Raw genomic sequence first — 23,775 nt, 5'->3', positions numbered from 1 at the left:
GGGAGAGGGAAGGCCGATTGATTGCTCGAACCTCCGCTGGCCTAGCCTGTGATGGCCGAGTCCTCGGGAATCGTCTGGGAATGCCTGGCGCGCGTAGCCCGTAGAAGGCGCGGGGCTGTCTGGCCGGGGTTGGGGGCTGTGAGAGGAGAGCTGGCTGCTGGCGGCGGCAGGGCCAGAAGAGCGAGTTGGGGGAACGGAAGGAAGGGAGGGAGGAGGGCAGCCGGGCTGGCGGCGGAGTCCCAGGTGCACCTCCCAGGTGCGTATCTCAGGTGCGCACACGATCCCAGGGGAGGGCTGGCCTGCCAGAGCTTTGGCCTCAGGAGGTTCGGCGGCTGGAGCTGCAGGATCGCGGGGAGGCGGGACGAGGTGGGGTGGACAGATGCCCGCGACTCCCGGCGGCGCTTCTCATTACAGGCCTGTGCGGGCGGGATAGGCGTGCTCTGCCTGGGAGAAGTTACTCGTGCGGCGGTTTTTAAACGAAGACCTCGCGTAGTCAGACGTCCCTTTTTAGGGTGGCTGATTTAGATCTTACAGAGGAGTCTTAGAACTTATCCTCGCGGCTGAGGGACACCCTGGGGTCGCGTGGACAGCCGGGCCTTGGGCTTTTCTTTCCAAGGCCAGAGTCTATTCAAGGCCCCATCCCATGAGATACTATCGTTGATCGTTTCCCGCCTCTGGTGTTGAATTCATAAATATGTTCTTAATTCACATGTTTTGTTTCATAGGAAGAAGAAACTAAATGAGTAACATGAAGTCCAATAGGATCCCATTTTTTATGATTTCGAATCAGGGAAGTAAAAGTAAACCACTGATCTCTTTCCCAAGTCTTACCTTGTGTTTTACTACTTGAAACAAACACCCAACTTTGCCTTTTTTTCCTTGGCTGCCCATTGGGGCATGCAGGGGATCCCAGTTCCCAGACCAGGGATCGAACCTGGGCCCCTTGCAGTGGAATTACAGAATCCCAACCACTGGACACCAGGGAAGTCCCCACCCAGCTTTCCTAATAATACTCATGATGTCTGTAGGCAAATCCTCAAAAAAAAGGCCTCGTACAAGTTTATCAAGCAGCAAGACTAAACAAAATGAATCTAACTCTATTATTTCGTTTTTTAACAATGCACCCCCTGCTAAACTTGCCTGCCCTATTTGTAGTAAGATGGTGCCAAGATATGACCTGAACCGGCACCTTGATGAAATGTGTGCTGACCACGGCAACATGACTCCAGGTGGTCCGGGGCATGTTGGCCTAAGTTCAAACGTGCCCACCATAGATTTGACCAATAATGCCTTAGAAGATATAACGCCAGAGAAGTCGTCACCATCAACAATAAATTTAACCCCTTGTCAAAATGATTCAGCAAAAATGGGCAAAAAACAGCAGACCAGCCCCTACTTTAAAAGTAAAGGTGACTCGGTGTGCAGAAATCAAGAAGAGCTGAGACATCATAATGTAAAAGTCATTTCTCTGGGAAGCCTGTCCTCTAAATTGTCCAGAAGATACATAAAGGCTAAAAGATCCCTGAATCAGAATGAGGGGTTCACTAATCAGAGTCTGCAGAGGTCCTCATGCACAAGGGTTAAGAGCCTGGTTGATCAGCATTTGGAGGTGGAGGGCCAGGATCCACTTCTGGAGAATAGCTCTCAAAAGGAGAACATATTTACTGGTGATTCTCAGGAGGAGCTGAGCACCCCAGCACATACAGTGGAAAGCACTAAGGTGGAGGAAGCTGAAGGCCAGACAGCTGCCCAGGAATGTGAGCAGTCAACCCTAACACCTGCCTGCACAGGTGATGTGCCTGTGTTTTCATCAGATTTAATTCTCGGGCATAGAAAGTCTGCTTCTAAGGACCATCTTGCAAAGCAGGAGAGTGTCAAAGGAGTAGATGGTGAAGTTACTGAAAAATGTGAGACAGGTCATTATGAAGAGGTGAAAATGACTATTGTTTCAGAAGTGACAAATCAGGGCTCACATCGGGAGGCAAAACCTCCGAGTTCCACAGTTGGTGCTTCTATACAGACCAACAGCCAAATGCTTCCTCCAGAATCTGACAGTAGCTTAGAGGATAAAATCACTCATCAGATGCCTTTGGAGAAGAGGTCAAGCTGTGATGTGTCCTGGGTCACAAGTCCAGAAGTGCCAGACCATCCTTACTACCTTCGGAGTTTCCTGGTGGTGCTGAAAGCCGTGTTTGAGAATGAAGAAGACAGGATGCTCTTTGATGAACAGGAGAAGGGCATTGTAACTAAGTTTCATCAGTTATCAGGTATCTTGAGCCTGTTTGCTTCTGAGGCTTTGTTTGCCATTTGCTGCCCTGAGTTCATCTGGGATGTGATGGGCAGAAAGCTGATGACCCCGAGGAGTCAGTGGTTTGGGGAGCCCCCTGGGAATACTCAGGGGAATCAGAGTCAGTGATGGTGTTCAGCTCAACAACGATGTGCCTTTAAAAAGAGATAAGATTTGGGGCCAGGTGATGCCTGCTTCTGCACTGTCATCCTTATACACTGTACTTTGCTTGTAATGGAAGCAGTTGTTTGTCCTTTTTATGTATATTTGATGGTTGTAAAAACAGCCTTTCCCAGATTAGGGGGAAAAAAATAGTGTAACTTAGAAAAGTGTACCTTGCATTTCAGGCATGTAATCAAGCTTGTGGTTGTATTTGGTGGATTTGTTGTTTTTGCGGGCCATTTCCTCAAAAATGAAAATAAAATACAGGCAAATAAACAAACTAAGGGGTACTGGGGCATATTTTTTTCCTCCAATAACACTTTAGTTGCCTGGGCTCTGCCTTTTAAAGTAAAGGTATGCAGGAAATGGAAGTTTTCAAGCTAAATTGATACATTAATTTTTTTTCTTTTTTAATTTTGTAAATTGGTACATTTAAAAACATACCTAAATTCCTTGGCAGCCAGCTGTGTGGCTCAAAGCTAATAGCGCAGGTTTAGAGCAAGAGCTGTGCACTCCCTCCTGCCCCACTTCCACCCGCCATCAGCTGCTCATCCAAAGGATCTTGATGGCTATGTGCACATGAGTCCCTCTCAAGCAGGAAAAGCTTCCTTGGGGGCCATGCTGACCACTAGTAATAGTGGCAGGTCTGACTCCCAGTCCAGTTACAAAAAAGAAGTCCTGAACGTTACCAATAACGGGTAAGAGAAGGAATTCAGTTTTACGTTCACACAGTGGAACTGTGGCTCTGCTTGTGTGGGTGACACCCTATCAACTCTTGTATCCAGGGTGGTCACAGATCTTTGGTTGGCGTACGAGCGTTTATGAAAGTAGTTAGTAACCCTGGGCTGTGGTGTGATTGAGAAGTAGGAACAGTTTCCTAGTGTAAGCTCTGCAGATTCTTATGGGCTGCCCTCCACAGAGAATCATCTTTAGTGTCTCTGTTGTGAAAATAGCTACTGTGAATCGATTTTGCCTCTTTCAAGAGAAAAGGGAAATAACTGTAGAAAATTTAATAAATAAAGTCATATCATTTTGTTTTTCTAAATTTTTGGCCATACCATGCAGCATACAGAATCTTAGTTCCCTGACTAAAGATGGAATCAGTGCTCCTGCATTGGGAGAGCAGAGTCCTAACCACTGGATGGCCAGGGAAGTCCCGAGACCACTCTAGATTTGGAAATTGAAAGATAATTTGGGTAATAGGAAAACTTGAGACCAGGTTAATTAAATAGCTTCGTGGAAATCACTGAGTTAGAGATGGCTGCTCTACCAAAGCCAGACTTTTTTTAAAAAATCCTTTTCATGTGATTTTTCAGCCTAAAATAGAATATTGCGTATGAAACCAAAAACAGAGAACAGAATAACTGGAACTCTCGGTGAGGGGGCGGGTGTGCCTCTCTTGAGGGACTAGAAATGTTGGTTAGACAGTGGGGAACTTTCATCTTACCCTTTTATTTTTTATTATTTTTTTAAAGATATATATATTTAAATAGATGGTGTTATTTCTCTGTTTAATTTTATTTATTTAATTTTGGCCGCACCACACAAGCATGTGGGATCTTAGTTCCCTGACTAGGGACCCTGCAGTGGATGGGCGATTCTTAACCACTGGACAACCAAGGAAGTCCTTTAGGTTTTTAAGTGGCTAATAATCATTACCAACTTTGGAATGGTTTATATACTTATCTTGTTTAATCTTTTCACCAGCTTTGGGAGGATGGTGTTACTGGCGCCCACTCCCACTTTTCATGACAGAAGAGAAGAGGGAGCCTTAGTTCCAAAGACTGTCACAAAGGCTTTGTGTCCTCTTGCTCCTCCTGTCCTGCACACAGGCCAAGGAGACATTCCCACAGGACTTTGTATTTGAAATAAGTTCTGTCTTCCAAAGGAAGAAAATGATATTCTTGGAAGATCAGTTGAGTCAGCATATGTGCATTTGTAACACAGCATGTTTTACTCACTTTGGTTTACAAAAGGAAATGGTAGCAGGACTGAGGTGGTTTTTGAGAAGAAATAGAATGTTTTTCACTGATTATCTTAACTTTATCACAGCCAATGGTCAGAAGTTATACGTAAGACTTTTTCAACGTAAGTTTGGCTGGATTAAGGTGAACAAGCTGGCCTATGAAGAGATCTCTGCTGACTTAACCCCTGTGGTTGGAGAGCTGACACATGCAGGCTTCCTGCAGACAGGTATGGTTCGTCCAGGGGAACCAAAGTGGAAACACCGTGAAGGGAGTTTCTGCAAAATGAGGGTGGTGCTAGTTTCATGTCATCTCCTGATTGGTGCCTGAGAAATAGTGATTGTGTGTGTCTTTTAAATTGGGGTTTTTTTTTGTTTTTTTTTTAAATTTATTTGGCTGTGTTGGATCTTTGTTGTGGCATGTAAGGTCTTTGTTCCCTGAAGAGGGATGAAACCCAGGCCACCTGCACTGGGAGCTCAGAGTTAACCACTGAACCACTAGGGAAATCCCTAAATTGAGTTCTTAATCTTAGGACAACAAATAAGCTTTCTTCTCAAAGTATCAATAAAACTGGAAAATAATAAACTTATTTAAAGTACTTTTTAAAAAAAAAAAAATTTCAGAATCTGAGTTGCAGGAACTCCCTGAGGTGCTGGAGCTCCTTTCTGCTCCGGAACTGAAAGCCCTGGCAAAGACCTTCCACCTGGCAAGTGCTCATGGGCAGAAGCAGCAGCTGGTGGACGCGTTCCTCAGATTGGCCAAGCAGCCTTCAGTCTGTACTTGGGGCCGGAACCAGCCTGGCATTGGCGCAGTGATCCTGAAAAGGTTTTGTGGCTCTTTTTTTTAAATCATTTTATTTATTTATTAACACAAAAAACATTTTGCGTTGGGGTGTGGTCAGTTAGCAATGTTGTGGTAGTTTCAGGTGAACAGCGAAGGAACTTGTTACAGTAAGAACTTTTGAGTTGTTGGTTGGGCTTCTGTGGTGGCTCAGTGGTAAAGAATCTGCCTGCAATGCAAGAGACCTGGGTTCCATCCCTGGGTCAGGAAGATCTTCTGGAGAAGGAAATGGCAAATCACTCCAGTATTCATACCTGGAGAATTCCATAGATAGAGGAGTCTGGCAGGCTACAGTCCATGGGGGTCACAAAGAGCTGGACATGACTGCACTACTAACACACACACACACACAGCACATACTAAGGTCTTAAAACAGATGGTACGTGTTTCCAGATTGTGATTGTTTTTGCAATTGCTGCCATACTGAAAAGGCAGAGAACCTTAATGATCAGGTCTGGATTCTTTCTTGGGTTAGCTTTTGTAATTCTTGTCATACCACACTGATTTCTAGGACAAGAAAAACCAAGAGCCAAGAGGTTAGAGGCACTGGGCCCTTAGCATATTCTAGTGTTTTGTTACTCAAGAAAAATGCAGTTTTAACTACTCTCCTAAACAAGATTTAAACATGAATTATCCAGCCAAATTTTTATTTCAGTAGACTTTTTATTGAAACATGATCTGTCAGCAATAATATGCAATTTCTCTTGAGTTGAAACATTAAAATTTTCCAAAAGCTGTGTGGATGGTTTCTTTTGTCCTTATAAAAGCTCCTGAACAGTTTCAGGTTAGGAAAGATCATAAAAATCTCAGAATTTATTTCTTCTGCCCATGTTATGTCTAAAGTATAACTATATCAACCTTAGTCTGGAAATCCACTTTCCAGAGTTGTTGAAAATGATATGAGATAATGCTTTTGGCAAACAGTTTAAAGCAATGTCATTGTTATTTTATATAATGTGTGTGTGTGTGTGTGTGTAACTTTGAGCTGTTAATGTGCCAAGAGCCATCCTTATTGGGAAGATATTACAAATATTAATCTTAGTAAAACACAGGCATAAATAAGGCACACATTATTAAGAAAAATGTCACTGTCAACATTTCAAAAAGTTTATACTGTAGATTTTCCAAAAGTATTTAACTAGATTATGTATTTATACTTAATTGATTTAGGGGTATAAGATCCTCATCCCTGTGGTTAAATGTCTTCTAAGTCTTTAATTTTATTTCTTAAGTATTTCATGGTATTCATGTGTGTAATATTTTAAAAGTAAGTGAACACTAAATTAGCTGTTTCTCAGTTTAAGCACTGAGCATGTAGGAACAGAAATAGAATTGAGATGAACATTTTTTATCACTGACATGAGAATTATAGGAAAATGAGAATCTTAAGACCATTTTTTTACATGTATAAATTTATTTATTTACTTTTGGCTGACTGGGTCTCAGTTGCTGTGCAGACTTCTCTCTGGTGCGGTGAGCAGGGCTGCCCTAATTATGATGCAAGGGCTCCTCATTGCAGTGGCTTCTCCTGCTGTGGAGCACAGGCTCAGTAGTTAATGGCGGATGGGCTTAGCTGCTTTGTGGCATGTAGGATCTTCCTGGAGCAGAGATCCAACCTGTGTCTTCTTCATTGGCAGGCAGATTCTTAACCACTGAGCCACCGGGTAAGCCCATTAAGAGTATTCTAGTTTTTTACTAGAATCACTATCCTTAAAAATTTTTTTTTGATTGACATATAGTTGACATATTAGTTTCAGGTGTGCAGCATAGTGAGTCAGTATTTGTACAGATTATACTCCATTTAAATTTATTACAAAATGATGACTGTATTTCCCTGTGCTGTGCAGTACATCCTTGTTGCTTATCTATTTCTTACAGGGTATTTCATCTCTCTTACTCTTCTACCTGTCTCACCTCTCCCTGCTTCCTTCTCCTTGCTGGTAACCACTAGTTTATTTTTTCTAGCTGTGAATTTATTTCTCTTTTGTTATATACATTCATTTGTTTTGTTTTTGAGAGTCCACAAAGAAGTGATAACATGTAGTATTTGTCTTTGACTTGTTTTACTAAGGGTAATACTCTCTAGATCCCTCCACATTGTTGCAAATGGAAGAATTTCTTTTTTATGGCTAATACTCCATTACATAGCACACCTTTATCATTTTGTCTGTTGACAGACAGTGTCCTTTATTTCTTCATTAAGCTGTGGAGCCCAGGAGTGGAACCTGAGTCTCCACATGAAGGTAATACCTGGTTACCTTCCTCTGCAGAAAAAGCCTCCTTATTCGCACTCTCTGAATCCTTCTGTGTGTTTAGTCACACTGAATGTTTCCTTCTGCAACTTGGAATCCCGGGCCACTGGACACGCTCGGGACTGCATGGGGAGGAAGGCTGGGGTGTTGTCAGGCTCTGTGGCTGCGTGGTCCTCATGTAGATGGTGGTAAGGTGGGAACCCTACCCCTGTGTCTTCGAGACTGTGCTGGGGGCATTGATCTCTGGATGCCCTAGGGAGTCAGCTCTGCCTTTGGTTTCATAGCTTCTGGGCTGGTAGGAAAGGTGAGGTCCTCCACTGGACTCTAGCTCTCACTGGGGGACCTTGATCTCCAGGCATGCCTGGCATCATCTGGAGGCGTTCTTGTTGTGACTGAGGTGGGTAGTGGGTGCCACTGACAGTTAGTGAGTGGAGGCTAGGGACACAGCTGAGCATTGTCTAATGCCCAGATGTCAATAGAGAAACCCTGTCATGCATGGTGTCCAGGTTGTTAGAGCCAGAAGGCCCTGGTTGTGACCTGCTGCCTGACCAAGAGCCTTGGATAATGACTTTCTAAATAAAGACCTGTGGGGCTTCCCTGGTGACTCAGTGGTAAAGAATCCATGTGCCAGTGTAGGAGATATGGTTTCAATCCCTGGTGTGGGAGGATCCCACATGTTGCCAGCAACTAAGCCCACGTGCCACAACTACTGAGCCTGTGCTCTAGAGCCAAGGAACTGCAACTACTGAGCCCACTCACCCTCGAGCCTGTGCCCCCCAACAAGAGAAGCCACTGTAATGAGAAGCCTGTGCACCACAACTCGAGAGTAGCCCCCACTTGCTGCAACTAGAGAAAAGCCTGCACACAGCAACAAAGACCCAGCACTGCCATAAATAAATAAATAAAGTTATCTTAAATAAATGAATATCTATTATTTAATCTAAATTGTCACTGGAGTCAAGAATTGAGAGTTGCTAATGTCAAACAGGTAACACTTTGAGTTTCTCTGGTTATTTCATGTGTTCGGGACCAGCATAAACCTTATTCTGCTCTTTTACTGAGGCAAACACTATGTGAAATCATCTGCAGGTTTAATTTCATCGAATCTTCACCGTGTTCCAAGGTGGGGCTCTGAACCCCAGAGAGGTTAACAAATGCTTTAACATCACACAGCCAGAGGCCAGAGGTTTGCTTCAGGTTTAGAATAATGAATACTGTTTAGCTTGAAATAATCTATGAAATCTGATGTCCAAATGCTTACAGACCAGCAAGTCTCTTCCATACTGTGTATTTTTCAGAGCTAAAGACGTGGCGGGATGTTCCCTGAGAGTCTCTCGAGGCCCTCGGGCAGTATTTTCCCGGGCCCTGCTGCTCTTCTCCTTGAGCGACATGGTGGAAGATGAGGATGCCGCCTGTGGGGGCCAGGGTCAGCTCTCCACTGTGCTGCTGGTCAACCTGGGCCGCTTGGAGTTCCCCAGATACACCATCAATCGGAAGACCCCGATCTTCCAGGACAGGGATGATCTCATTAGGTAAGAGTGGTTGCTCACTGTAACATCTGTGTGTTTTTAAATTTATGCAGAAGGATCTATTATTGTTTTTTGCCATCCACAAGAGAAACATCTGCTCAAAACCATTTTTTAAGTTTTTGCTTCCTGTTTAGTTTTTTGCTTACTTGTATACTTTTCCAGGACTGTGAGGAGAATGTAGAAATGCAGTTTGATTAAGGTTGCCAAAACCCACGAGTTTTGAGTTAGAGCTTCACTGTTTTCCCCTGGTTTATATTCCCAAATAGCTTTGGCAGGGGGAGCATTTTTTAAATATAGACATTTGAACAAACCTGCCTTGTGAGTATGTTGTTGGCATGAACAAGGCTGAATATCTTCCTGGTAATGATGCTTAAAATAAAGCTAATAACCAACTTGTGGACCATATACCAGAATCACGCGGACAATAGAAGTTTTCATGAATCTGTTTTGATGCATGGATTTAGCCAGTGTTTAGCAAAAGTGGATTTTGATTTAAAAAAAAATTGCATAGATGTTGCAGGTTTGTGATTCAAAGTTAGCTGAAATGGTTTCTGATATTTGATTTTAGGAAAGATGTTTAAGTGTTGTCTAGTATGTGCTTTAAAAAATAAGCTATTGAAATGATTGGATCAAAACAGAGTCAATGTAAACTGATTTTAGCCCATTTTGCCTTAGTTATTAGGATGGTCAATATCTTATTTGTATTCAGTAGGATTAACTTTTTCAGTCAGATCTTCTAGTTAGAATGCTTTCTCCAATTCCATTTTTCATTGCCTTAGAGCTGTCCAGTTGAGTATTAAAAGAGAGCTAGATGGAAGCGTGCGTGAGCAAATTTTTACACTTGGGGGACTGTTTTTTGCTTATTTGACAGTTTCTGCACACAGTGCTGGTGTGTGCTTTTCTCTCGAGGGTGAGTCCAGAGCACAGTGACTATGCACTCAGTGTTACAGAACTATGGGGCCTGTGTCTTTGCTTTGGTATCTAAAGACATGCTGAGAAGCTGTCTCTCTTCAGTTACATGGGTTCAGAACATTTCAGCATTGCCATCTCCCAGATACTGTCCCTGAAGTTGTTTTTGAAAATCCCAAATAATTCTCTTAGCTTGGGCAGTATCCCTCTGGCCATCTCTGACTTAGTGATTAAATGACCAAACCTACACTTCTGTATAATCCTGAGATTGGTTACATGTTGTCATAGTTGCTCCCAGATTGTTGAATGGATGAATGAGTGAGTGGGCACTGGAGGTCAGGGAGGAAGAGCTGGTCAGTGTTGCATCATATAATGGGACATGTGATGTGATGGTAAGGTGTGTGTGTCTTCAGCTTTCTGGCTGGGAGGCCTGTATGAACACTTCTAGGCTATTCATGGAGTAATAGTCAAATTATTACTGAGATAAAACGTAACCCTTGTGTTTTCAAAAGCGGATCTGAATGTGTTGGGTGGGATGTGGGGATATGAGGTTCTGTACATCAGTGCTCATCCTCCCCTGAAACCTGAATGTCGTGGTTTCCCGCCTGTCCCCGCCCCCGCCAGGTACGCGGTAGCCGCACACATGCTGAATGACATCTCCACGGCGATGGCCAGCGGGGCCTGGGAGGAGGCTAGGGAGCTCGCTCGGTGTGCAAAGCAGAACTGGGATGGACTGAAAGACCACCCGTCCCTGAGGTGAGGTGGTTCTCTGGTGCCTGTGAGGGTTACCGACCAACCTAGTTGTTCTAACTGTATAAGATCATCTTCTTCATGAGGAACGCACTCCTTTTGTTCTGTGGTGAGGCCAGCGTGTGTAGTTGAACTTCCTCCTCGCTTTACATGGGGTCAAAAGTGCCGGGTGAGTAGCAGGGAGTGTCTGAAAGTTTGGAGTGATTTTTATAACCCTGGTCTATCTGTGGCAGACAGTGGCTTGCCACCTGCAGGGGGACTGGCCCCTCTGGGGTTTGGTTAGCTGAATTACAACCATGGGGGAAGCCTGGCCTCAGGACAGAAGCTGTCTTCTTCTGGTGGAAATTCCAGGAGCTGTTGTTTTGAACAAGAAAATGAATCATACCTTAAAAAAAAAAAGAAAATGAAATTGAACATTTACTTCAAGAGTTCAAGTACACAGCACATGATCCTTCATTCTTTTTGGTTTAATAAATGTTCAACGTGGGGAAAAAAAAATGTTCAACGTGTTCCATAGGGTTAAGAAACTTTTTCCTTCCTTAGTACAAAGTGATGAGAAAAATTAGTAGTATTGGATATCTCTTTCAGAAAGACGTTTAGGACAAAAGTCTACACAGAAATAATACAAACTTAAAAACCATAGCCAGGAAAATAGCCTTTACTGTTAAGAAAAAACAACTGAATATTTTCTCCGTGTTTAGTTTGGGAGTAATTCAGACAGAGTGAGGCATTTACTTATAGGCCTTTGCAGGAAGGAGACAACCAGTGTTTACAACGAGTGTTAGCCCATGATGTGCATGGACCCTGGGGGATTTTCTTAAGATAATTGGGCAAATGTGTAAACATTTCTCAGACCAAACAGCAAAACAAATGGTTAAAATAAGTTAATGGATGATTTTCTTGGTTAAAAAAAAAGATAAGACCTCGTGGCTGGGAAAGTTGGGTTCCTGTAGGACAGAAGTCAGTAGCCTCTTGTGTGGAGGCCCAGTGGGGCAGTGGTCAGGCTCTGCCAGCGAATGGGCGGGACTGTCCCAGTGCAGGTGTGTTCTCTGACTCCAAATGTATATTTCTTGTAATTTTCACGTGCCACACAGTTTTTCTCCTTTTGACTTCTTTTAGCCATTTATAAACATGGAAACCACACTGAACTTGTGTTAAAATCAGGTGGAGGCCCTGAGTCCGGCCTGGGGGCTGGTGTCTGCTGACCTCTGGCTCTCACTTCACATCGCCGTCTGGTGACTTCAAGCAGGTGGCCATGAGAGCATAGATTTGTGGTGTAAAAAACTGCACACGACAGGCGGTGTTCAGAATGTATCTTCTTAGAAGAAAGAAATTCAGTCTGCTTTTTCACCTCTTCAGTTCAGTTCAGTCGCTCAGCCGTGTCCGACTCTTTGCAACCCCATGGACTGCAGCATGCCAGGCTTCCCTGTCCATCACTAACTCCAGGAGCTTGCTCAAACTCACGCCCATTGAGTCAGCAGTGCCATCCAACCATATCATTCTCTGTTGTCCCCTTCTCCTTCTGCCTTCAATATTGCCCAGCATCAGGGTCTTTTCCACTGAGTCAGTTCTTCCTATCAGGTGGCCAAAGTATTGGAGTTTCAGCTTCAGCATCAGTCCTTCCAATGAATATTCAGGACTGATTTCCTTTAGGATTGACTGGTTGGATCTTCTTGCAGTCCAAGGGACTCTCAAGAGTCTTCTCCAACACCACAGCTCAAAAGCGTTGATTCTTTGGTGCTCAGCTTTCTTTATGATCCAACTCTCACACCCACACATGACTACTGGAAAAAACCATAGCTTTGACTAGACAGACCTTTGTTGGGAAAGTAATGTCTCTGCTTTTTAATATGCTGTCTAGGTTGGTCATAGCTTTTCTTCCAAAGAGCAAGTGTCCTTTAATTTCATGGCTGCAGTCACCATCTGCAGTGGTTTTGGAACCCAAGAAAATAAAGTCTCTCACTGTTTCCATTGTTTCCCCATCTATTTGCCATGAAGTGATGGAACCGGATGCCATGATCGTCATTCTTTGAATGTTGAGCTTTAAGCCAACTTTTTCACTCTCCTCTTTCAGTTTCATCAGGAGGTTCTTTAGTTCTTCACTTTCTGCCATAGGGTGATGTCATCTGTATATCTGAGGTTATTGATATTTCTCCTGGCAATCTTGATTCCAACTTGTGCTTCATCCAGCCCGGCATTTCATGTGATGTACTCTGCATATAAGTTAAATAAGCAGGGTGACAATGTACACAATGTACAGTCTTGACGTAGTCCTTTCACAATTTGGAACCAGTCCTTTGTTCCACATCCAGTTCTGTTGCCTCTTGACCTGCATACAGATTTCTCAAGAGGCAGGTAAGGTGGTCTAGTATTCCCATTTCTAAGAATTTTCCACAGTTTGTTGTGATCCACACAGTCAAAGGCTTTAGCATAGTCAATGAAGCAAGAGTAGATGTTTTTCTGGAATTCTCTTGCTTTTTCTATGGTCCGATGGATGTTGGCAATTTGATCTCTGGTTCCTCTGCCTTTTCTAAATCACCTCTTAGGATTGTCTTACAATATACACACCAAACCACTAAACTGCTGGTGGACGTCTTCGTTTTAGGTACCATGAGAATTTACCGCTCTTCCTCCGGTGTTTTACCGTTGGGTGGGTTTACACGAGGATTTTGTCCCGAAACGTTGAAATACTGCAGAGACTTCACCTGTACAAGGTGAGTGCACCAGCCATCCGCCCCTGGCTCTTGACTTCTGCCGTCGTGGTCTGCAGCCAGGGCTGAGCTGCTGTCAGAGCCCCCATGTGATGGGGAGGGTCTCCCCACATCTCTGAGGTGGAAGCCTCGCCTCAGCTCAAGTTCCCAGGACAGCAGTCATGGACAGTCTGGAAGTAACCTACAGTCAGGAGTGAGGGCTCCAGTCACGCCCCTGCTCACACTCAGAGCTGTGAGGTTGCAGGACTCAGCTTTTGCTGTGCGGATACTTCTGTATTGAAACTCGGCGTCTTACAAAGAGGCTCTGCTAGAGCTGGGCTTCCTCACCTGGGTCCATGGACCCTGGGCAGCTCCGTGGGACTGGCTTCAGCAGTCTGTAGATCTGCAGTTGCATCTCTGGGGTTTGTGCATTTTTCTCAGGAGAATCATTAGATTTTTCAGAGATTCGGGAACCACAAAAGATGAGCATGAGACATGAGCCATGAACATGGACCACAAAGTCCGCCTGTTGAGGTGGGGCCTTTGGGTGGAGACCCCGCCTCATACCTATCCAACCCCCTCCCCGATTCCTCGCACCCTTGGCCGTATGGCCAGCTGGGTTCCCAGAAGCATGTGGACCTGCAGCCCAGCTGCTGCTCCTGCCCAGAGCCTGGCCCCGTGTGGCCGGTGCTGCTGACCTGGTGCACAGAGAGTGCCACACGGTGTCACAGCTGCATCCACGTGAGGTGGCAGGGGCCCTGCTGAGAAGTGGGGGTGCCTCTGGAGCTCAGGCCACTCTCGGGGGACATCCCAGGGCCCCCTCCCGGCAGTCCTGGGTCCTGGGCCTTATTTTAGACTGGAAAGGATGCTGATACCCTTCACCAGTTTTCCTGACAACTCAGTGTAACAGCAGCCTTAGTGTGCAGGAGTCTAATGCGTGCCCCTTCTTGTTGCTGCTGCAGGAAGCCGTGGAGGAGCTTGAAAACCTCTTGTCCCAGGACGTGTACTGTCCCGACAGTAGGGGCCGATGGTGGGACCGGCTGGCCCTTAACTTACACCAGCACCTGAAGCGCCTGGAGCCGGTACGTAGCTGCTAGGGGCACCGACCTTTCTTCAGCTTCATGTACATTTAACATTAAAGCAAACTGTTAATACCTTAAGACTCTAAATGTCATGAGGGTGTTGATTTCTTTCTTTCTTTTTAAGTTTATATTTTATCTTGGACTATAGTTGATTTAAAGCATTGATTTCTTTTTTTTTTAAAGCATTGATTTATTAAACATCCCTCTTTGTCTGTGTTCTGCCAACCCCAGAAATAGCAGGGGTGTGACCACAGGGTGACCGTGGGGTCAGCGGGTGGATCATGTTGGGAGCTGGAGGGTTAGGTGTCCCCCACTTTCACACAGTTGCGCTCTCTGGTTTGGAAACGGTGGTTTCATTCACTCACTGCCCAGGGCCTCCTGGTAGAAACATAGGTGAAGACGTGGCGTCTGGCTCCATCCCATCTGGGTGCTGCCCTCTTTGGTAGGGACTTTGAGTCTGAGAACACTGTTGGCTGCCAGCCACTGTGGCCAGCAGGGTAGGGCCTTGTGAGGCAGTGACAGTGGTCCTCTGTGTGGCCGCCTGTGGTCCCATGTCCATGCCAACCCCATGTCTGCATCCAGCGGAGGGCACTGCTGCCCTGGGAGCTTTTATTCTTCCAGTGGCAGGTCACGTGAATCTGGTGATGGAGGGCTGGAAAAGTTGACTCTGGGCCTGGACACGTTCCATTTACTGCCTGAAACTAAAAGGCACCTTGTCACCTCAAGTGTTTTGAGCCAGGGAAAACTGTTCTCCTGGAGGTGGGTATGGTGCCCAGTGTCAGGAGAGGCCCCCGCTGGCCCCCACCCAGTGTGGACAGAGGGCGTGTGCACACTGCCTCTCTCTCTCCCTGAAATAAAATTTCAGAGGAGTTTATAGACTTTCCCGTCATTTGGGTCTGCTGAGAGGAGTATTCATTAATGCTCAGAGGTTATTTTTGACGTTGATGGAGCATCCTGGTTTTTTTTAGCCTTTTCCTAGAGGTCTTCCTGGCCACTCATAACCTGTGATTTTGTCACCATTCCTTCCCTCTGTATGTCAGTTTCCAGAGCAGGCAATGGCCAGCCCAGCAGAGGCTCATGTTTGCCCAGCAGCTAGTTTGGCCAGGCCGAGCCCAAGGCTACCCCTCCCTACAGCTAGCCCGGCTCCGTTAGGGCCTCATTCTCTCTGCTGGATTCCTCTGGGCTGCTACACTCTGATGGTCTGATCTTCACTGACTTCTGGGCTTTTTTGTTGTTGTTGTTACTTTTTATTCTTTTATTGTAGTAATTATATATAACAACAAAAAAAAACCTTGCCATTTTAACCATTGCTAGGTATACAGTTCAGTGGCATTAATTATATAGCTGACTTTTGACTAACTCAGAGGTTAGGGGTTCTGACCACCCCCCCACCCCCACATGGTCAAAAATCCACATATAATTTTGCAGTTGGCCTGAGCATCCCTTGGGGCCCCGAGCACCCCTACCCCAGGTCCCTCTCCCCAGTCTCCTCTGTCTCCAGAGGCAATGTGTCCACACGTGTGACCAGGACATGGTGTTGGGAACATGACTGCTTCTGCCCCACACCTTTGCCTCAGGGTCTGTGCTCCATCTATGCGTTGAACGTGTCTGTGTGAGATCTACAGGAATAATGTCCTTGTCCCTGGAGGGCGGCTTTGCCCACCGCTAATTAGCAAAAGGAATGATTAATTGATGGTGGGGCTTCCCATCCCATGAAATGGGGGTGCCGCTGCCTGGGCCTTACTGACACTGACAGTGCCGTGCTCTCCACAGGCTGTCCAGTGCATCGCTGCAGGGCTGGCCGATCCTCACGTCCGGACAGGCCACCGCCTGGCACTGTACCAAAGGGCCGCGCGCCTGCGGGCCTCTCCCAGCGGCCAGAAGTACATGCACCTCCTCCGCCAGCTCCCAGAGGTCACCGTGGAGGATGTCAGACACGTGAGTGAATATTCTGGGGGCACTGTGGGTGCATTTCAGGGGTTTTTCCTGAACACAGCCTAAGAGCGGTTTCCAGCACACATTTCTCAATAGACAGAAAGCCCTCTGGTTTGCTGTGGGCAGTGACCCAGCCTTGCTTCAACCTCAGCCTGGCATCAAGGTGTCAAAGAGGCCTGGTCAGCAGGGGCTGTGACTCTGCCCCTGAGTCAGCAGCTCACACCCCTGCCAGGCCTCCTGCCCACAGCCCAGTCAGGACCCTGGAGAGCAGCTCGGAGCAGCACTCCTGGGGGCCAGGCGATGACCTGCCCATGTCCTCACAGACCAGCCCACCGCTGCACTAAGGACAGGTGGCCTTTGGGGGGCCTTTGGGAGAGTTTGTCTGGGGCTTCAGGGCTGGAGCAGGAGTGGGGCTAACGGCTGTTCCTCCCCATCACCCAGGTGACTGTCACAGGCCGGCTGTGCCCACAGCGTGGATCAGGGAAGTCTGTCTTCATGCTGGAGGCTGGGGGAGCCACCCCTGCCACTCTCCTGTGCTCTGTGGAGGAGCTGGCGCTGGCCCATTATAGACACTGCGGCTTCGACCAGGGTAACTCTGGGCCATGTGGCCACACTGGGGGGTGTTGTCACTCTATCCTGTCCCTGTGGGAGGCCCTAGAGGGCTCAGGAGAGAATTTTATCACCCCAGTTCATCAGGGCCGTGTGCTTCTTCATGGCCAGTGTTCACACCTGCCACCATGAGGGTGGCGTGTTCTGGTGGGGACATGAGGAGCAAGGGTGGCTGGATTGCTCTTGGAGATCTTGGGTCAGGCAGGTGGACAGGATTGGGGGAGGACCACAAGATGCTGCCCATAGCCAACCGCTCAGAGGTACTGCAGTGTGTGGAGGAGCGCCGGGGTCTCGGGTGGGGGCATCAGGTGTGCCAAGGGGCCAGGAGGGGCCCACTCGGAGAGGCCCCAGCCCTGGGGACCCTGCTTCACTGCTCACACGGCCTGGAACTGGGCTGGGCCTCTCTGAGGTTACCACCCCATCTTGTGGTCTGGATGTGGGGTGGGGACAGGGGGTCTGGACTGGGTGGTCTCTGACTGGAAGTTTTCTGTAAAACCCCGAGTCTTAAAAACCCTGGCACTATGTGGTGTCCAGGTTGAGGCAGAGGAGTGCTGTGGAAGGAGGCAAATGGGGTCAGAAGGCAAAGACTCCTGGGCATTCACCCTCCCACATCAGACCTCCTGTTTGTTTTTAAACATGTCCCTTAGGTTTTTCCACTCTGAAACATGCATTTGAATTTTGTCATAATTACCAAGACTTTCATCCTTAAGCAAGGCTTCTGTATATAAGCAATCTAATGTTAAGAAAATGATCTGGGAATGGCACGAAAACAGCCTGTGCTTTGTTTTTTGTTTTTGTTTTTTTTTCATTTATTTTTATTAGTTGGAGGCTAATTACTTTACAATATTGTAGTGGTTTTTGTCATACATTGACATGAATCAGCCATGGATTTACATGTATTCCCCATCCCGATCCCCCCTCCCACCTCCCTCTCTACCTGATCCCTCTGGGTCTTCCCAGTGCGCCAGGCCCGAGCACTTGTCTCATGCACCCAACCTGGGCTGGTGATCTGTTTCACCATAGATAATATACATGTTTCGATGCTGTTCTCTCAAAACATCCCACCCTCGCCTTCTCCCACAGAGTCCAAAAGTCTGTTCTGTACATCTGTGTCTCTTTTTCTGTTTTGCATATAGGGTTATCATTACCATCTTTCTAAATTCCATATATATGTGTAAGTATACTGTAATGGTCTTTATCTTTCTGGCTTACTTCACTCTGTATAATGGGCTCCAGTTTCATCCATCTCATTAGAACTGATTCAAATGAATTCTTTTTAATGGCTGAGTAATATTCCATGGTGTATATGTACCACAGCTTCCTTATCCATTCGTCTGCTGATGGGCATCTAGGTTGCTTCCATGTCCTGGCTATTATAAACAGTAACAGCCTGTGCTTTGAATCTGAAATATTTTTGCTACTTTCTTCAACTTGAGTTGGCAGTAGGATATGGTGGTGTCTTTGGAGAACAGAAGAGATGGACTTTTCTCATATGTGCCTTGTCTCAGGGATCCATGGGGAGGGGTCCACCTTCAGCACCCTGTTTGGCCTCCTGCTGTGGGACATCATATTCATGGATGGGGTGCCAGACGCCTTCAGAAACGCCTATCAGGTAACCCTGGCTGCGTTCAAGCCACAGAGACTCTGTACTCACACGTGAGTCACTCCCACCCTGGGACCCTGAGGTTGCAGCCCCAGAAACTTGCCCCCAGTTATACTCTTCTGCATCCTAGTGCTAATTTCACTGTAAGAATGGCTTTTAATTTTTAAATCTGATTCATAGAATTTAAAATGTAAGCTACTTTACTGGAATCATTCCTCTTGAAACTTTTAGTGTCAGTGTCTTTGGCTTCACCCTGGTGGGGCCCAGGTACACTCCTGTGTTGTCACACATGTCTGCTAAGAGTTCCACTCTGTGTGCATGTTCAGTCGCTCAGTCCTGTCCAACTCTCTGTGACCCCATGGACCATAGCCTGCCATGGAATTTTCCAGGCAAGAATACTGGCGTCTGTTGCCATTCTTTCCTTCAGGGGATCTTTCTGACCCAGGGATCGAACCCGTGTTTCCTGCATTGGCAGGTGGATTCTTTACTACCGGCACCACTTGGGAAGTCCAAGAGCTCCACCAGTTTAACCTAAGAACTCTTTTGGCAAATTGTGCTTGTCTTTGCAAATTAGTTCTCTAAAAAACCAGTGTCATAAATTGCTTTTATATCAGATTACTTGGGTGGTTTTTATATATCTTTTGAGAAAAAGCCTGAGTCCACTTCATCAGAGTAGCCAGTTTCCAGATTTGATGGGTGTTGGCTCCTCTGATGACCCCAGCCTCCCAGACTTAGTGTGAGCTGGTTCTCCCTGCACACAGGCGGCCCCGCTGGACCTCTGCACAGACAGTTTCTTCGAGAGCAGGGCACCAGCCATGGAAGCCCGGCTGCAGCAGATCCACAGCGCCCCTGAGGAGAGCCTGCGGGCCTGGGTGGCAGCTGCGTGGCAGGCCCAGGAAGGCAGGGTGTCCTCCCTGGTCAGCTGGGATCGCTTCTCTTCTCTGCAGCAAGCCCAGGTGAGAGTCTGCAGGCGGGGTTCGCTTAGGAAGTGCCTCCAATGTGGGTTTCCTTTTAGCAATTGTAACAAAAAACATACATGCACACATTCACATATATGTGTACCTGTATGTATGCACACACCCATGTACCTGTGTGTATGTGTGTACCTGTTCATGTATATATGCAAGCACATGCATACACATGTGTATATGCATGTGCTTGTTGTACCCCTGCCCACAGGCCTCTGTTCCTGAAGGGACAGTCCCAAGTGTGAACAAGCCCCAGTTATGCCTTCTGCCCGTTTGGTTGGCAGCCTCCTTGGCCTGGCCTGTGGCCCCTGGAGGGAGGACATTCTCCCCGTCCTGTGACCAGTGGCCTCCATGGTCCACTGTCGCATCCTAAGTGCTCACCCCAAATCCTCTCTTCTTAGCTGCTCCCTGGATGTTCCTGACCGGGTGAAAGCTTGGTAACTGACCAAGGAGAAAGCGTCCCCAGAGGCCGGGGTGCCAGCACCAGGGGCAGAAGGACGCTTGGTGTCCTAGGACCCCATCTCTGCTGAATGACACATGGGGTCTCCCCCGTCTCACCATCAATGGGGGCTCCGGGGTCTCCATCCCAGGGGAGGGCTAACCGTCCCTGTGTCTCCTGTCCAGGATCTTGTGTCCTGCCTAGGGGGCTCCATCCTCAGTGGCGTGTGCCGGCGCCTGGCTGTGGACTTCCGGCACTGCCGAGGGGGCCTCCCCGACCTGGTTGTGTGGAGCTCCCAGAGTCATCACGTCAAGGTCAGTTGAGCTAGAATGGAAAGTCATGTTTGTAATTTTATGATCAACTTAAAGGCCATAATCCAGGCATTTCTTGCTTGGTGATAGACAAGATTGAATCCCTCAAGAGTTGCTAGACTGAGGGCTAGGATTGTTCGGTGGCTGCTGATAGAGGCGCTCACAGTGCTGACACCTGGCCTCTCCCCACGCGGCAGCCTATTTCATCCGAGCAGGTGAGGGAGAAGGGCCAGGCTGTAAGCAGGATGAAGTTAGTCTCTTTTATCAGCTGAGCTTGGCAGCAACAAACCATTGCTTGTGCTGTGTCCACTGTTGGAAGCAGGTCAAGGGCAGGGACTCAGCAGGTATGAGCCTAGGATGTAAGCAGCAGGTAAGAGGCCGGGATGGCTGGGGGTGATTTTTCTAAGCTCCGAGAGTGAGCATCTGCTCACATGCTGTAGGCCGGCCACCACCCTTTCCTCACCTGGTCTACCTGGTCTCATCCTGCCTGTCACAGGCTAGTGGTTTTCTTAAACTACTGAATTTTGAGATGAAAAGAAAAATTATGATACAGGTTCTTTATCAGATACATTTCATTCAGTGTGTGACTTGACTTTTCACTGTCTAGTGTATTGAACAGTTGAAGTATTAAGTTTTGATGAGTTCAGCTCATCTGTTCTCTCTGCGTCATGCTTCTGGTGTCACGTGACACCTCTGACTACAGTTGTGGATTTGGGTGTTTTTCCTTTCAGTTTTATCAATGTCTGCTTTATATATATTGTGAAGCTTTATTATTCAACATATAAACTTAGGATTGTCATGTCTCCATGATGAATTGAACTCTTTTATAAAATGACCTTCCTTAATTCTTGGTAATGTTCTTTGCTGTGAAATCAACTGATATAAATTTATTATATAGTCACTCCAGCTTTCTCTTGGCTGCCGGCAGTTAATATACTTTTTAAAAACTTATCTTTGTTTTTATATTTGAGTTTCTTATATTCTGTAGGCAGCATATATATGGGTCTTACTTTTAATCTAATCTGACAACCTGTGCTCTTAATTTGTTAGTATTGGGAATATTACATTTAATGTGATTATTCATGTTTGGCTTTAAACCTTCCATTTGTTTTTTGTCTCAGTTCTTCATTTTGTCTAAGGTTGCATTTTATCCTCTGTTGGCTTGTTAGCTCTGACTCTTCATGTGTTTTAAGTGGTTGGAGTGGTGTTTACAGTGTGTACTTACACTTATCTACTTTGAAGTGATCTACCAGTCCACACAGAATATAAAGAACCCTACAACATATATCTCCTCTCTCAGCCTTTGTGCTGTGTTCATACATTATGCGTCAACATGTTATAAACCCTGTAACACATTATTTTGCTTTCTACAGTGTACTAATGAGCCTTTATAATTACTCATATAGGTACAAATTCTAATGGTTACTCCTTTATATAGATTCAGATTTCCATGTACTATCATTCTCTTCCTGACAGAACTTCCTTTCACATATCTTGCAATGGAAGTGTGCTAATGATAAATTATTTAGGTTTTATACATTTTAAGACTTTTAAGTCTTCGTTTTTGAAAGATATTTTTTCCTAGGCAAAGAATTTTTTTTTTAATGCCTTAAAATATTTGTCCACTGTCATCTAGCTTGTATTGTTTCTAGTGAGAAGTCTGTAGTCTCTCCCCTCTGGCTTTTAAAAATTCTGGCTGCTTTATTAGATCCCCCCCACCCTGCCTTTTTTTTTTTTCAAACTTACATGCAATTTATGTTTCTTAGAGTCGTGTTCTTTAGGGGTCTGTACTTGGAGTTCACTGAGCTTCTTGGATCTTTGGGTTTATAATTTCCATCAACTTTGAAAAATGTTTTAGCCATTATCTATTCAAATATTTTTTTCTCTCTGTTCTGCCCTTTGGGATCTCTGTTAAGCTCTCTCTAACTCCTGTTAGGCTGTGGAAATGCTTTATTAATTTAAAAAGAAAACAAAAACATTTGTAGTTCATGTTGGTAGTCTCCATCGCTGTGTTTTGAATTTTGGTGCTCTGTGATAGACAACTCTGACACAGTTCTGGTTCCATGGAGCTGATGTGTGATGAGCAGTTTTATCTTATGATACACATCGTAAACAAGTAGACAGGAAGGGAAAGGACCTTCCTAGAAATAAATCTGAGCTGAGCATTGAGGGGGAAGGTGTCAGACACGTGAAGAGTAGGGAGACGTGTACTAGGCAGTGGGACTGGCAAGCACGGGCAAGGGCCCTGCTTGCGTGGGGAAGACACCAGGCCACACAGTTTTGTGGGTCCTGGCAAGGAGCTTGGGTCTAATTGCAGACACAACAAAAAAGTGACTGAGGGGTGTTGAGCAGGAGAATAACAGTGCTGTGTGTGCTGGAAAACTATTTCAGCTGCCGTATTACGTATGAATCCATTTCCTAATTCTCTGTGGAGGACAGTCTGGTTTCTACAGAATAAGGGACTTTCTCACTGAATTCATATGTACATGTTTAGTTGTTATAGACATGTAAGTACAGCAGTGCAGCTGGACAAGCCTTCTAAATAAATGGTCGTTGGTGGGAACTGCCACAGCCCACCTGAATAGCCCTTCTGTCTCAATAAAACACTGATCACTCCACAACTACCCTCCCAGCTGGTGGAAGTGAAGGGACCCCACGACCGGCTGTCGCAGAAGCAGATGATCTGGCTGGACGAGCTGCGCCGGCTGGGGGCGGATGTGGAGGTCTGCCACGTGGCTGCAGTCGGGGCCAGGAGCAGGGGTCCTGACTGAGAGCTGAGGGCTCGGAAGCATCTAGGACCATCAGAGCATAGAATGTCACTACATCCTATTTAATTTTGGTTTTGTTATTGTCATAATAAACCTGGCACCTTAAGGACTCATCATTGTACAGTGTCTGTATCACCAACCTCAGTACTGGCTTCAGGGCACTCACTGATCCCACATATCAGTAAAGAACTTCCAAAAAGGTCAGAACCTTGGTGGCTGTTTCAGGAGCTGAATGCATTATGTTATTAAGTTATATTTACAGAAAACTGGAAAACTGCAAAACGAGACGATTCACAGCTTTTCGTCTTTTATGAAAGTAGCACACAGTGTTTCTAAAAAATATATTAGAAACAGATTCTTGAATTTATATGTTTTCTGATTTCTCTGATTTTTTTAGGAATTAAGAAACACATTGTCATCAAGTGCCTTGTTATTTCTGTCAACACTTGCTCCGGTTGGGCCTGCATCACCATGGGGAGGGACACTCACTACCAGAGGCATTTAGTTGTCCCTTTCCGTCTTGACCCTTGGGGATGTCCCCGATGACTGAGGCAGTCTCCCACGCTGGCAGAACTCACTTTAGCACTACTGTTTTTGTAGATCCAAGGTCTGGGGCAGCCCTGGATCGAGCAGGTCTGTCAGCACCATCCTTCCAGCAGTGCTCACTTTGGGTCTCA

The 23,775-nt window shown here is 46.1% G+C and overlaps 1 protein-coding gene across 2 annotated transcripts; it reads left to right on the top strand.

Annotated features, from left to right (window-relative positions):
- The first annotated feature begins 90 nt into the window (after positions 1–90).
- Positions 91–23,207, top strand: FAN1 (FANCD2 and FANCI associated nuclease 1). 2 transcript variants are annotated; one of them, XM_043489432.1, is made up of 14 exons: positions 91–256; positions 726–2,267; positions 4,502–4,642; positions 5,037–5,238; positions 8,804–9,037; positions 10,568–10,699; positions 13,299–13,407; positions 14,346–14,465; positions 16,239–16,403; positions 16,842–16,989; positions 18,518–18,621; positions 19,374–19,568; positions 20,205–20,333; positions 22,964–23,207. In XM_043489432.1, the coding sequence occupies exons 2-14, from the start codon at positions 1,016–1,018 to the stop codon at positions 23,099–23,101; spliced, it is 3,069 nt and encodes a 1,022-aa protein (XP_043345367.1). In that variant the 5' UTR covers positions 91–256; positions 726–1,015; the 3' UTR covers positions 23,102–23,207. The 2 variants fall into 2 exon arrangements, with proteins under 2 accessions (XP_043345367.1, XP_043345368.1); XM_043489433.1 differs by having other exon boundaries at positions 91–269.
- The last annotated feature ends 568 nt before the right edge of the window (positions 23,208–23,775 follow it).

This window comes from Cervus canadensis, chromosome 17 (genome assembly GCF_019320065.1).
Source record: "Cervus canadensis isolate Bull #8, Minnesota chromosome 17, ASM1932006v1, whole genome shotgun sequence".
NCBI classification, from domain to species: Eukaryota; Metazoa; Chordata; class Mammalia; order Artiodactyla; family Cervidae; genus Cervus; species Cervus canadensis.
The sequence above is the reverse complement of the archived record's forward strand: the minus strand, read 5'-3'. Positions and strand labels throughout refer to the sequence as shown.

Coding starts and splice junctions, on each gene's coding strand:
- FAN1 (XM_043489432.1), top strand. CDS start 1,016: ATGATGTCTGTAGGCAAATCCTCAAAAAAAAGGCCTCGTACAAGTTTA. Junction 9,038..10,567: donor GACAGGGATGATCTCATTAG/GTAAGAGTGGTT, acceptor CGCCCCCGCCAG/GTACGCGGTAGCCGCACACA. Junction 18,622..19,373: donor CCTTCAGAAACGCCTATCAG/GTAACCCTGGCT, acceptor CCCTGCACACAG/GCGGCCCCGCTGGACCTCTG.